The sequence below is a fragment of the Protopterus annectens genome, chromosome 3.part0 (assembly GCF_019279795.1).
Source record: "Protopterus annectens isolate FY-2018-M chromosome 3.part0, PAN1.0, whole genome shotgun sequence".
NCBI lineage: Eukaryota > Metazoa > Chordata > Ceratodontiformes > Protopteridae > Protopterus > Protopterus annectens.
Genome location: NC_056731.1, coordinates 735440005 through 735455600, shown reverse-complemented (window position 1 = coordinate 735455600; position 15596 = coordinate 735440005). Strand labels below are relative to the sequence as shown.

Sequence of the window (15596 nt, the reverse complement as noted above, 5' to 3'; positions counted from 1 at the left end):
TTAGCTTGAGAGTTTTTTGGCTGGCACCAGATGTACAATGGCTGAGCCGGTTCTGAGGATCAGAACCATATCCCAATTGTCAAGAATGAACGAAGATCGACTGGAAATTTATGGTGAGTACATAACTTCTTTTTATAGTTGGGGACTGGAACTTGATTTGCAACAGTGAAGACACCCAGAACACCCAGAAGGTAAAATATAACAAAGGAGAGTAGATTTTTGAAAAAATTTTGAAAATATCTGCCATGGAAGATGTGAATTTAGTACTAGGAGTTCAAAGTGAATTTATATATTATTCCCCAAGATGCAAAAACTGGGCTAGGCTAGACAGAATTTACATTTCATAGGAACATGTGCATTTAATTCAAAGTCTTGATACACATCCAATAACTAATTCAGATCATGCACCAATAATAGCTGAAATAAAATGCAGGGTAATGAAATAAAAATGAGACACTGGCACTTTCCAACCTGTCTGTTGAAAAGAGAGAAATTTAAGGAATGGGCAGTGGAAATTATTCAGAAGCTATTAGAAAAGATAGAAATTTCCTCTGAAAAAATAGCTAGGGAGTGAGATAAAATTAAAGTGGAGTTTAAAAATTGGGTGGAAATAAAAGAAAGAGAGATATGGTTAAGAATTAACAAGAATTATTTAGAGGGACTGACAAATGGTAAAGTATTGCAGAATAGGGGGGAATCTCACAGAACAAGAAGGGGAGCAACTGCAGAATGCTATATAGAAAATAAAGGATTACCTCGATAATATGCATGAGTTTAGAAAGATTGCTTTTAAGCAACTGTTTTTTGATAATAACTCTAGAGCATAAAACTGTTAGCACAACAACTCAGGCAACAGAAAGTAGAAAGGGCTGTCGCCAAGCTTAGGGAGCCTATAACAAGGAAGATAACAAGAGATCGTGTAGAGGTATTAGAAATATTTCAGAAAATCTATGAACGTCTATAAAGCAGAGAAATATGGAAAAGGTACAAATAGTGTTTAGAGGCTCAGTTACTAACAGGATAGGAAGAAATCAGATAAAGCCACAGAGAAGTCCCTAGGAATAGATGGTATTCCTGTGGAAGTTTGGAAGCTAGGAGGGAAAAAAACTAATAATGATCTGGAATGTTTTAACAGTATTTTAAGAGGAAGAGAAGTACTAACATCCTGGAAGAAAGTGATGGTAGCTGTAATACCTATAGGGTAAAGACCCATCAGATCCTGCATCTTTCTAGCCCATTTCAATACTAAACCATGACTATAAAGTGTTATGTCCATAATGGCTAAAAGAATGGCAAAAGTGATGCCAAAATTGATAGATCTGGATAAATGGTTTTTTTTGGAGGGGAGGTAAACATTTGACAACATTAACAGAACACTGATGAGTCAGATGGAAGCAGAATGTAAGAAAATACCACTGTTGTTGAGGGTCTTGATGCAGAGAAAGCATTTGACAGAGTAAGCTGGGACTTTATGAGCAGGGCAATGGAAGCATTTGCATTCCCTGATAAAATTATAATGTTGATTAGCAGGATATATGAGGGAACAGAGGTGAAAATTAAAGTAGGTAGGTTCCTCTCTGATAATTTATGCTTGAACAGAGGAACCAGGCAGGGTTGTCCTCTTTCTCCTTTGTTATTTGCATTATATTTACAACCATTGGCAAAGAAAATAAGAGACTCAGAAATTCAAGGATATAATTGGTATGGTAGTCAAGAAAAGTTGGCTCTATCTGCAGATGATAATATTTTATACTTGATAAAACCTGAAAAGGACACCTCAGCATTGTGGAACACTTTGAAACAGTTTCATGTCTTTTCAGGAAATAAAATTAATGAAGCTAAAACAAAGGCAATAGCAGTAAATTATGTACCCACACATGAATTGGTTCAGCAATATCCATATTTATGGGTATATGATAAAGTGAAGTGCTTAAGTGCATGGATTAAAAATGATTCTGTTGTGGCAGCTAAGGATATGTGGGAAGAATATGTGGGAAGAGACTAAACAAAAGATAATATAAAAAACTGAGGAATTGGAAGCTCTGTTATATGGAGACAGATAGTAAGATACAAGTAGTTAAAAGGTTTTAGTGCCTTTAGTCTTATACATAGGTCAAGCATATTTTTATCAATCAGAGGAGTTGGGGATAGCAGTTAATAAAGAGCTGAAGGATTTTATCTTTGAGGGGAAGACGGCAAGTGGGATAAGCTGATTTTTCCAATAGAACAAGGAGAATTGGTATTACACAATTTAAAAGGGTATTTCAGAGCTACAGAGTTAAGGTTTATAAATAGAACAAGCAGAAACCTAACCTATAATTCAAAGTGAAAAGAGATAATGATGAAATGGGGGGGGGGGCTCAAGAAAGAATGAGAGACTGGGATTGTGAATGCAGATCTTTAAGGAGTATAGCAATAATCATACAGAATATTATATTCATAAAGTAGCAGAAAGTATTCTAAGAACTAAGCCAACATGGGAATGGAGAAAGGAGATTCTGCTGATAGGGATGATTATGATTAGGGATAGAGACAATAGGCAAGAGGGGGCTGGAATTTATTGGAGAAGACTGGTAAAGGAACCAAGGTATTGGAGGCAAATAACTAGAGAAGGAAATGTAATAGAATGGGAAGACACCAATAATTTATTTGAACTGCAGGTTAAAGATTGCCTTCCCTATCAAGGATTAGTATCAGAGTATAGGCAAAGAGAAAGAAATAGGGGGGTCCTAAATGAAAGACCAGCACTGGTAAAGTTTTTAGTACAAGCTAGAACAGAAGCTGCTGTTAAAAAAGGAATAATTAGTGGAGCATATAAATAAAATATTGCCTGATAACTATAAGAATCAATCAGAGGAAGTTAAAAAAGGATTGCAATTCACAAAGAATCAATGGGGAGATATATGCGTGTCTCCCAAATATGCAACAAAATATAGAAGATTTAGGATTTATGCTTGTAAATGTTTACATGGGTATTTTTATACCCCAAGTATACTCTAGAGAATTTTACCTCAGGTAGACAGCAAATGTTGGTGGTGTGATGGGGAAGAAAGAGGTAATTGGGAACATATTTTCTGGGAATGTAATGAGTTGTCAGACTTTAAAGATGCCATGCAGACCACTGACTGTAATCAGTTGTCAGACTTAAAGGATGATAACTTGAAAAAACATAAAGGCCCCTGAGTGGATCACACTATAAGCTCCCATACCTCTCCAAGAACTGTACCAATGAATTGTAGAACCAAAAGTCGCTTAACTTTTTTGAAATAAAACGACTTTTGGTTTTACAATTCACTGGTACAGTTCTTGGAGAGGTGTGGAGCTTATGGTGTGATCCACTCAGAAGCCTTTATGTTTTTCCAAGTTACCATTTATTGGCTTTTTTCCGTGTTTGCTTTAGACTTTAAAGATGCTCCGCAGACCACACTGTCAGAGATACTGGTTGAGCAAATTGGTGTATCTAGAGAAATTATTTTGTGAGCTATGATACAAAGTCAGAATTGCCTAGATATAGTAGGGCCTTGCTGAGTCTATTTATGGTGGCTACCAAAAAAGCAATTACTAGAAAGTGGAAATCAAAGTCTAAACCAAACCTTGCTAGAAGCAGTGAATATAGTACTAAAGATAAAACAGATGCATTTGTGATCTTTAGAAGAGGGTAGGAGCAAATTACATAAGAAAAGATGGGAATTGTGGGAACAGTACGTACAGGGGAGGAATGAGGTTTAAAAGAAGGCAGGATTTAAATTAGCTATGTAATGTTTAACTGTCAATGCTTGGGTAGATTGTAAGTGTTGTATAATTTTTGCAACTAAAATTAAGTCGATATGGTTTGTGATGTATAATGCTTGCAGCTAAGATTACGTCTGTATGATTTGTTTTCATTTATATAAATGTAGGATTGCCTATGTCATAAGTGATAACTTAATAAAGACGTTTCTTATTAATAAAATAATTGCCATGATGTTTTTCATATGAGCAAGTGTATACCACCTTATTGAGTGTAGCATCAACATACAATAATATCAGCCCAGTTTATAACCCATTTGCTGAAACTATGGGACTAAATGGAGGATACTATCACTTCATATGTATGTCTGGGATCCTGAAAAAGGCACCAGTTTTTGTATGAGGCATGTGCATTAAATTGTAAACATTAATGTTAATCAAACCATTGTGCAGGAAATCAAACTTAATACTATTTGTTTATAAACCAATTAAAACCATGTTGGAAGTTACCCTGTAAAGAAGACTTAGTAGCCCAAGTATTTTTTATTGTAATGTTCTCCAAGGCTCTCCCACACTACCATACATTCTGGCTGCTCCGTATTCAACCCCTCTTTTCCCATCCATCTTTTTTTATAGTTGCAGTTTAGTTGCTTCCCCATTTCTTTGAAGACTACCAAACGATTTATTACTCCCTTTTTTCTCACTTTCCCATTTACTGTGTGGAGAACATTTCTTTACTTTTGTCTTATTGACATCAATATGGCTTGCATATATGTGTCATAATCAGTTAGAAACATACCACTTATTTCCTTACCACCTCCTCAAATTATTGAAGTAATTTGCTAAATATAGTGCCATTATATTAACAGTGTTTTGGCGTTGTACCTGAAAAAATAAAATGAAAGTTGAAATATCGCCATGTCCTTGTATTTGGGAAAATTACTGTAATAAAGTGTATTTTCTGTTAATACAATGCCTTGAACTAGCATACTGAAAAGATTGGGTTTAGTTTTTTTAGTAAATGTTTGTATTTATAAAGAAAGTTTCTTTCAATTTTGAAAGGACAGCACATTATGTATAGATTTAAGAAGCAGATACTTGCAGCCTCTGTAAGATGTCTAGATGTTTATCATGGTGGTTATGTCCCATGTCATAGTGCAGTCTGAGGTACATGCTGATGAAGCTGTTACTAGAAGATTGAGATCTGATGTTTCTTCCATCCATCCTCAACTGATGGGTCTGTCAGATTTCTACAGATCCGACAACGGCAGAGCTAGCCTTTTAGTTCCAAGGCTTAGGTTGTTCCCCTACCCATAATTCACCTCCATCAACTGAATACCACAGATGACATTTGCCCCTTGAATGCTATAGACTTGGTATCCTTGGCACAATACTCTTTGGTCAGATAAGTGGCATTTTTTTAATAGTCTTTAGGCTTTTGTACAGTGCACTTTGGTCAGGTAAGTGGCATTTTTTGAATAGCCTTTAGGCTTTTTATGCCAGTTTATCTTCCAGTTTGTACTCAGCTTTTTTCTTCCTTTGAGGAACTGTGTCTTCCCCTACAAAAAAAAAAAAAAGAAAAGAACAAAGTAGTATATTTGTTTAGCTTTCTCATTTTTTTCTGCTTAGAAAAACTTTGTTAAGGTGGTTTGTTGGGAGCTTAACACTGAGAACTTTATAGTAGCTTGTTGTCCTTTCTTTTTTGTGATTATCATTGTTGCTTGTGTGAACTTTGTTCCCTATGTCTGACAAGTCCTCCGGTTTTAGGAGTATTTCTTTTAGACACAAGATTTCCCCACAGGATGCACGCTCTATGTGTATTGTTTGGGGCTTCGCATCTTAATGAGGATTGCTCTGTGTGCAGCGCATTCAGGGCTAGAGTTCTTTACTTCATCAGTTGAGGTAGGTGGAAGATGGCAACATGGATCTAGCATTACAGTATGTACATAACTTCTATTTTTATCTTATTATACAAGCTACCTTGAAGTGGCACCCTTGTGCAGAACAGAATGTGCTAGCAGGAAACAGTACTAGACCTATAGTGCGTGTTTTTGTACATGGCTGTTAGTATGGCTTAGTGTGTGTGTTTCTCTCTCTACTCTCTTTTTTTAATGTTTATTTACTTTTTATTGTTTTGCTCTGGTCATTTTCCTTTGTCATGTCAACTATAAGCTACCTATTGCTGTATTCCTTATATGGTTTTATTGTCAAATGGTTCTATCCTCGGGCACCCCTTGTGTGAATGCATGCATTTTTAAACAGTTCTTCCTTAATGTATGTGACATGTGAAGTGCAATAACACAATGAAAGGGGTGAGGGAGGTTAATTATGCAGAGTAGTGAAAATTTACATCTATACCTGCTGTTCAGACAAATACAGAGGAAAACTTGTTACTTTTAGGCATTATGCAAGGAGTACACTGTTTCATGCGTATTTTTATGATTTGCAACCAGAGAATACAGCATAAGATGTACAGATGTTAGTCGAATTGTAAAAATATGTAACTGTTAAAACACAAACTGGTTAGATCTAAGCTTGTTGTCAAAGCAACAGGTTATTGGGAACTTTGAGAAGGAATAAAAACCCTTGGGTGGGTAACTTATGAAATGGAAAGAAGTATGCCTTCTTTGATCATTCAGAATTCAGTAAAAGGCTTTACTCTGAGTCACTAGTTTAAATAATTTTATATATATATATATATATATGTGTGTGTGTGTGTGTAGTATACACACAAACATACTTACACTTCAGTATATACTGTATGCATGTGGGTGTGTGCAGTGTAATTATACATGTATACTTCTGTGCTGTGATAATTTTTCTACTTATTTCACTCCTTGAAAAAGTTTAGAGATTTTAGTCCAATCTGCTTTCTTTTCCATGCTGGAAGTGCATTCATTCGTTTCTATGAGTGTTTGCACAGAATTCTAATAGTTATCTTTAGGAACACTTATTTTCTCTCACAGAAGCGCTGCACAGGTTATTTTATCTCACAAAAGCACTGCACAGGTGTGTGGCATTCCCATACATCTCAACTGTCCAGATTTTTGCTTCATTTGGTTTGTTCCTCATAAAATCTGTGGTTTTCTGGAAAATCACTGGGATGATCTGAGGACTGAGGACACTAAATAAGGACATACATTTCAGTTTCATACTTAATATCCTTCAGAAAATTATTTTTAAGACAAATCCTGTTATTCTATCAATTTTCTGTGCTTATAAGGGGAATATTTAAAATCTGTCCCTATTTTTGTCCCCCCATTATATCAGGCACTAAGAGGTTGAGAGGTATAGCTACACTCCACATTTTGTCTTAAAAGTGAGCACTCCAGGGGCAGCACCCTGTCTAAAGTCACTTGATAAAATGATTGACTCTTCCACATTCTTACTCTAGTTTTGTGTTTTCTACAACACCTGAGTGAGATGTCAGTGGTGTGGTACAAAAGCAAACAATATTCTGTCTGAAATATGCACGTCATTTTGTTACTTTTCTTTTAGAAAACATCTACATTTTGTCACTATGAAAAATGTTTAACTTTTTTTCTTTTCGTCTTTCTATAGGTCTCAAAATGCTGACAAAAAGATGTTAACAGCTCTTTGTGCAGCTAATATTTTTTTCATGCTTCCTTGGCAATTCGCCCAGTTTGTACTTCTAACACAGGTATGAATGTTGTGTTGCAGTAATTCATCAGTGGAACTGTTACTGCAGTTGCATAGACTCTCCTCTAAACTGATAGTTTTGAAGTATAGTTTTGTAAGAGGTGCAGTGCCTCACTATTTTTTTTCTTCATGGCAGTTTTAAAGTATAGTTTTGTAACGGTTACACTGTCTCACTATTTTTTTTTCTTGATCATTTTATTGACCCGTGCCTGTCAGCACTTGAGCTGTGAAAACTAACCATTTTGTTCCCATATCACTGGGAGGAGAGCAATATGTGGCAAGCATTTGAGACAGGCAGCCATGAGGGTTGTTTATGCAATGGCCCTAACACCTCCTTAGTTGGCTGTTGATATCTGCATTACTGAGAGGGCATTATGTGCCCTCACATGTTGTATTTATGTTCCCCTTACACATGCTGCTAATGAGGGCTACCACCAGCAACTTGGGGGTGCCAGGCCATTGCTGCTGTGCAAGTATCCACCTGTATGGAAGCAAATCAGGTGACCAGAACCACCAGATCACTCCCAGGATAGATAAGCCAATGTAAGCCACTCAACTCCCACCCTCCCCTGCCTGTCTCTTCCAGTGCCACGTCATTAATCAAAGCTTGGGACTGCTGGGTTGTATTGTCAGGCATTTAACTCTGCACACCAAAGAACAAGACTATCTGCCTCACTGAATGTTAGTGTCATGTATATTATTCCTCTTAGGTTAAAGTAATATTAAAAAAAAGTCTTTGTGGCCATCAGTGATTTATAGATGTTCATTGCTGCATTATAATACCCACCTATGAGAATTAGTCAGATGCAGTCTGAGTTCCAGGGTATTTGGACTTCCCAGTACAGAGTTGGTTTCCTTCCCTAACTTGGGATGCTGGCTGATGCAAGGTTGTCATGACAAGAAATATTTTTGTCAACTTTTTTAATGTTGTTAAAGATTTTTAGTCTAAAGTAAATGATATACATGTGAAGTGTAGTATGTCTCTGATAAAAAAACTTTTTGCACTGAGGACTTAAAATTCAAAATACTATTTACCTCTCTGCTTTGTCTTCATTTCTTTGTCCCCCCCCAGTCCCTTCCATCAACCTTTTCCAGTCTTCCTTCAAGCATACTGTGAAGAAAATGAAAACACTGTCATCTGTGTTAGAATGTCTGGCAGGAGATTTGTGTATATTTTCAGACAAAATTGTATGCCAACATGTCTAATTGTGAAAGTGTAAATAAGTTTTAAAATGTTGAGTATCTCCCTGTTTATACAAAATGTTTAAAGAATCTGTCAGTGTTTTGATACATTTCTAATTGCACATGTTTGTAAGGTACAAACTCTCTGTGAAGAATCAGCTGATCAGTAGGTGATATCATTAGTATGCTCCTGGTTGCTAGGTGATTATTTGAACAGCTGATTGACAGGAAAAATAACTTTTTCAAACAGCTGACTGCTATTTTTAAAATAAGACAGTTGAGACTGTTAACCTGGACTGTATAAAGGAGACTGCTGAAGTCAGTGGTGGACAGGTAGTTAAGAGCAGCAGTTATTAAAGAATAGCAGTTAGTTGAGAGTTACAGTCAGTTACAGTGCTGTGCTGTAGATACCCGGAAAAAAAGGACTCACCAGAACTGTAAGCCTGCTGTTGCCTTGCTGTTATGTTTTAGATTAGATCAGGGACAGTATTCTCTAGTTAGTTTAGGAAAGTTTAGCTATTTAGATAGAGTCTAAGATGATGGACTCCTGTTCTACAGTTTAATTGTATGTTTCTGGTGATTGGATTCTGGTGTGTATTAAAAGTTATTGATTTACATTCTTGTAATCATTTTGTTTATTTTTAAATGTTTACCATTACTTTTGATTGTGGCTGGACCATCAGTGTATTCCTTGGAGTTTAAAGCATGCTTATACCCGTTTGATACTCCTCAGGGCACCTCAAATGCCTGGCTGCCTCTGGTCATAGCTGTCATTTATTTTGATATTTAATTTTTAATAAATGATCACCCTTTGAAGGGCATGTAGACTTGTCTGACTCTGGTGGCAGTATTTAACATTTGTATTGGGGAGGGGACACAGCTGGAAATCTGTGTCAGGCTTTCCATAAGTGTCTGAGCATGTGTGATTTAAATTTATTTTGAGTGTGAGTCAGAGGTCTTAAACTGGAACACATTGCTCTGAAGTGTGTAATAAGGAATTACATTTGGATGCACAGAGGTATATAGTCCAGTCCCATGAAATAGAGCATGTTCCTGTTGTACTCTTAAGGGAAATTGTGGAATTTTACTCTTGTGTGCGCTGTGCTCTGGTGTTTTCTGTGATGCTCCCACACTGGAGTCAGTAGTGAGGATTGAGGCTACTCAATTACTGATCCGGGTTTTAAGTGGGGGACATCACTTTTATTGTTGGCAATTTGGTGAGATATTAGCCGGATGTCACACATACTAAATAGTCCTCCTGACCATGGCACCCCATTTGCTATAATCCTTTCCCGTTTTTTCTCAAACTTTTCAGTGACTTAACATTGTGCCCTCTCTGTTTTCTTTTTAATCTTTTTTCCCTGGTGTCTTTCTATCTGGAAATAATCTTTAAGTCTGTGCAGAACTAGGTGGGGTTCTTGTAATTTTTTTTAAAGTAGAAGTGTAGCAGAAATGCTGACTGTGATGCTTTTACTTTTGTGCCAGAGACACAGGATGTCACAAATTTGCAACTTAAGGGCACAGATATTGCAAGAAGTGAAATTCAGTGCTAACTGGTTATCTGCTGATATAGCTCTGTTCCATGACACCACTCTGGGTTATCAGAAAATGCTGAGGTCCTGGCTTCTAAGAATAATTCAGCAGTTAATGTAATTTTTGCCCCGAGATGACTGAATTCTGACTAAAACTGAGAGCAACTAGTGATCCTCAAAGAAACTTTTGTGTGGTCATTGAAAGAGAAAGTTTGGAAGTGTGCTTTCCAGAGACAGTGAGCTCACATTTCTACAGTTTGCCTGTGTTCTTAACTACTGAGTGAATTTACATCTTTACAGTAGTAATGTGTAGCCATCTTTTATTTAGAAGATAGCGATGAACACAGCTATAGTGTATTTAGTATTTTTTTTCTAAAAATAACAGTCTTTACAACATCTTATATTTAAATGTCACTATACAAGTGCGTGGATTTTTTTGTATATTTGATTATTAGTTTGCTTTACATAATTTTAAGTTAATTATTTGGATATTCAGCTATGAAAGGATGTGCTGGTTGATTATTTAAGTCTGAAAGGGTAGCAACACAGAACTGGTGAAATAGGTAATCACGTAGAACTGGAGAAAATATGTATTAATAATCATCCTTTGAAGTATGACTGCTTAAATTACAGCTACTATAAAATAATATGAGACAGTTGGCTGAGTGCAAGACTGATGATGATGATCTTCATAGTCATGTTGCAGTACCGATTCTTGGGTCTTCCTGCCATGCAGAAGACCAGGACTAGCCCTATTTCTAGAGTCTTTACATCATCCCTAGCTGACAGACATCTGAAGACTGATGGCTGGACGTCAGGATATAAGAAGGGCATCTGCTCACAGCCTGTCAGTCAATTACAGAGAACCACCTTCTTCCTCCAAGCAAATAAGTACCCCACTGGAGAAATTTCTGTACTAATTTAATGTTTAGAAAAGTCAACACTTGCTTAAAGTGTGGGAAGCAAATCTCACATAAAGATTTTCTATTGTTTTGCCTGATGTTCTTCGTGTTTCACTGTTGCAGTCATCACATTTGGGTTATCCCTGCCAGGGTAGCCCTCAGTCGGCCCGAATACCAGAGGTTTAGTATTTCTGCGTCGGTTGCTGTCACTCCAGGACTGATGTCAGGTCATCAGTGGTATAAAATTAGGCAGCCAGCACCATTACATCAGTCTTTCTTGCCTTGGAGCCGAAGCAGAAGCAGTTTGCCTGAGTGCCAGTCGGCCGCTACCTGAGTTTTTCATTTCCGAATTGAAGTTGAAGTCTTCTAAAGCTAAAAACCCTGTTGGGGATCCTTTTTTCTTGCTCTAACCCATGTCAGGAAAAGTTAACAATTATCTTGCCTGTGGAAAGCAAATACCACAGCGAGGCTTTCATTCTTACTGTGTCACTTGTTTAGGCCCAGACCACGATGTCCCCCGTTGTCACTTTTATGCTTTGTTTAATGCCAGAACTATACGTCATCAGGCCCTTATTGTAGCTAGATATTTTCACTCTCAGTCCTCAAATTCCGATATGGCTTCAGTAAGCCATCCGACAACAGATCTTCCGAGAAAACATAAGGATAAAGACAGAGACAGACCGCACAGGTCCAAAACTGCAGACGTTTCCGTTAAGCTAGTTGTCAGTTTTCCGGTCCTCAGTGAGGTGCTTTTGCAGCCCCTGATGCCCGCTTCTGTGGATTTGCAGGTTGCTACCGAGACCCTTTTGGAGTCCGGTATGAAGCGAGACTCTTCTTCGACTAAGGATCCTGCAGATGTCTCTACCTTGGATGTGTCCGGAGATGCTAATCAGGCACCGGCTTCTGAGGAAGTACTTTGTACTACCGATACGCGACACAGACCGACAACTTCTTTCGCTTCTTCATTTCTTTCGAAAACTACTGAGTTTCCAAGGCCCAGGGTATGAACCACACCCAAAAAACTGATGACCCAAGCTCAGGCACATACTTCCTTGCCTCAGTCTCAAATGCTTAAAATGACAGAAGACCTTATAATGCTTATCAGGGAAAGCCAGGTTACCCCTTCCAAAAGAAAAACTGACTTGTCCCGAGTAGTTTTATCTGAACAAGAGTCCGATGAATCTGATGCATCTGAATATGAAGACATGCAATCCCTCTCTGCTTATGAGGATTCTGATGCAGAGGAATCCATCCCTTCAGCCTCTCCACCCGAGGACTTTTCCTTTGGGGAAAACCTACATACTTTAAGGGAGCATTTCCAATGGGAATGTCAGGACTATCCTCAGTTAAAAAAGAACTCCGGGAATTCTTAGATCTTCCACAGCACAGACCTCTGGCCATCCCTCCTGTCCTGGATGTTGTGGATGATGTTTTTATGGAATCCAGTGTGACCCCTGACACCCTTCCTCCTGCTCCCAAGAAACCGGACAGGTACTATAGAGTCCCCTGACTCTCACAAATCCTACTGCTGACCCCAAGGTCATCTCTCAAGGACCTAAAGGAATCAAAACAACTTCAGCTAAGAATCCCACCCCCTCAGATAGAGATTCCCGAGCTTTAGACAGATGGGGTAAAAAAATATACACCTCTGCTACTCTTGCTATTAGAGCATAAAATTGTCAGTTCCATATGCTGAATTATCAGCAACATACAATGGAACTCCTCAAACAAAAAATATCTCCTTTCCCTGCTTGTGCAGAAAATAAAGAGTTACAAGAGTTAATGCATTCTGCAAGTCAAGTAACTAAGCACACCTTACAATGTGGTTTTGACACCCTAGAAGCATCTTGCAGGGCAGCAGTCACTGGTTCTGTCCTTAGAAGGCCTGCTTGACTTAAGGTACAGCCCTTGCTAGACCATGTCAAATCCAAATTATTGGATGCACCCTTGCACAAAGACAACTTATTTGGCACCAAGGCAGAAGAGGTCTTAAAAAGATGGAAGAAAAAGCTAAATCTATGCAGACAGTTAAAAAAAAGCTAAATCTATGCAGACAGTTAAAGACTGCTTACAGGTCCAGCCACCGAGGTTCAGTAGGCATTGCCACTCCAAGCAGTGGTCCTTTCCTGCCCCCTCCAAGTCAGCTCAGCCCAGACCCAGGGGAAGCAGGCTCCCCCAGACAACAGCGTCAGGGAATGCAGAGATCTAAGCAATGGAGTTCCTCCTCTTCAAATCCAGGGAGTGCAAAGCCACCCCCATGTGGTAAGAACTCACAATGACTTTACACTTCCACTCCCTCCCTCTGCCCACCTGCTCTTGCCCCTAGGAGGAAAACTCTCCTTCCACGCAAGCAACTGGGTCACCATTACCAACGACCGCTGGGTCCCAGGGATACAAATTTTATTTCCATACTCTGCCAACCCCAAAAGGGTTCCCAGATCTTGCCCCAAACCAGTGGGCAGAGGCCAAAAATCAAATCCTTTCCCTGCTCTCTATGACGGCAGTAGAGCATGTCCCTGCAGAACAGATAGGCCAAGATTTTTACTCAAGACTCTTCCTGGTACCCAGAAAAGAGGGCACATGCCGCCTCATCCTTGATCTAGCCATTCTAAACACCTTTCTGGTGATACCATAATTCAAAATGCTCACCCACCAGCAGCTTCTACCTATGCTTTCCAAGGATGCTTGGTTAGCCACCCTAGACCTAAAAGAGGCCTACCTACACATCCCAATCAGGGAATCATGCAGGAAATATCTACATTTCAGGGCAGGATCACTGCACTTTCAGTTCTCTGCACTTCCCTTTGGCTTATCCACTGCTCCCAGGGTTTTCACAAAATGTCTGGCTCCCATCATTGTTTTTTGCAGACAAAGAAATATTCAAATTTACCCATACTTAGAGGACTGCCTGATTCAGGCAGATAGTCAGGAAAAGCTGCTAAAGCACCTGACCTTTGTAAAGGGCTTGCTGACCTCCCTGGGGTATACTGTCAATGAAAAGAAATCCAAGCTAGTACCCACACAAAAAATTGTATTCCTGAGAGCAATCCTGGACACAGCATCCCAGATGACATTCCTTACACCAAAAAAAAAATCTTACCTGACAGCTTACTTCTCTCAACTAGCCACCAGGACCCAGTTATCCACAAGGAAAACCCTGCAAGCTCTAGGGTTCATGGCTTCTTGCATTCTATTCATTCCATATGCCAGATTGCATATGAGGAAATTGCAATGGTACCTAAAAATCCTTTGGTGTCAGCACTCTCAAGACCTGGAAACTATTATACCAGTGATACCTTGTCTAAGGAAATATTTTCTTTGGTGGGCAGCAGCATGCTACCACAACAAGGGACTTCCCTTCTCACAACCCCACACCGCCCAGACCCTCACCACAGACACATCAGACTATGCCCGGGGTGCACACCTGGACGGCAGGTGCATTCAGGGCCAATGGTGCTCAAATCAAATACATCTGCACATCAACCAAAAAGTGATGTTAGCTGTTCAGCATGCCCTGACAGCTTTCAGACCCCTACTCTCCCTGGGGTCTCTACTGATCAAGACAGACAACACCACGGTGATGTGGTATATCAACAAGCAGGGAGGAACTCATTCTTATCCTCTGTGGAGGCTCGCCATGACCCTTTGGTACACGACCTCAGCCATGCAAGTCCACCTGTTAGCACAATTCCTGCCAGGCTCTCTAAACTCTCTGGCAGACAACTTAAGCAGAAACCTGATAGACCCACAGGAGTGGCAGCTAGACCCAAGGACCTTCACCCTTGTAACCCAGAAATGGGGCACCCCGAAAGTCGACCTCTTTGCCTCCCTCTCCAATCATCAGCTCAGCAAATTCTGCACCAGGGAATGTCACAGCAAGGCCTGAAAAGTGGATGCTCTATCCTTGCAGTGGGTAAACCTCTTGGTCTATGCATTTCCCCCTCTACCACTCATTTCAAGGGTACTGCTCAAAATAAGGGAGGAAAAAACAAGGACAATCCTGATTGCCCCAGACTGGCCATGCCAGAACTGGTACCCACTGCTGCTCAGTCTGTCACCCCTGCCACCATGGCACCTACCTCAGATCCCAACACTCCTGACCCAGAGGAATGAAGATTTTATGCATCTCCAATTGCAGACCCTCAATCTGGCAGCCTGGTTTATTCCCTGACCTCTACTCAAGCTGCCAGTCTAAGCAAAAAAGTTCTAGATGTTATACGTGAGGCCAGATGCCCCAGCACTAGAAAGTCTTTTGCTGACAAGTGGAAAAGGTTTTGCTCCTGGATCCAGGCTAAGGGAGCCGGAACTGCACAGTACTCCCTTCCTCTCATCCTGGATTACCTGGCAAATCTACTGCACATGGGTCTATGCTTTTCTTCTATTAAAATTCATTCCACTGCCATCTCTGCTCATTTCAGCACAGAGCCACCTCTTTTCTCACACCCTCTTATCAAACAGTTCCTAAGAGGGGCTAACAACTTGAGGCCACCCAGAAGAGCTTCTACCCCAGCTTGGGACCTAAACTTTGTGTTGGAAAAGCTCAACCTGCCCCCCTTTGAACCTCCAGCTCCAGAGTTAAAATTTATTTTTT

The 15596-nt window shown here is 39.5% G+C and overlaps 1 protein-coding gene across 1 annotated transcript in view; it reads left to right on the top strand.

The window, feature by feature from the left end:
- The window catches only part of DPY19L1 (dpy-19 like C-mannosyltransferase 1), a 2139210-nt gene that overhangs the window by 893006 nt on the left and 1230608 nt on the right, over positions 1-15596 (top strand). Inside the window, exon 9 of the mRNA XM_044065091.1 lies at positions 7291-7390. Within this exon, the coding sequence (XP_043921026.1) occupies positions 7291-7390 (100 nt within the window). The remainder of the gene's footprint in view (positions 1-7290; positions 7391-15596) is intronic.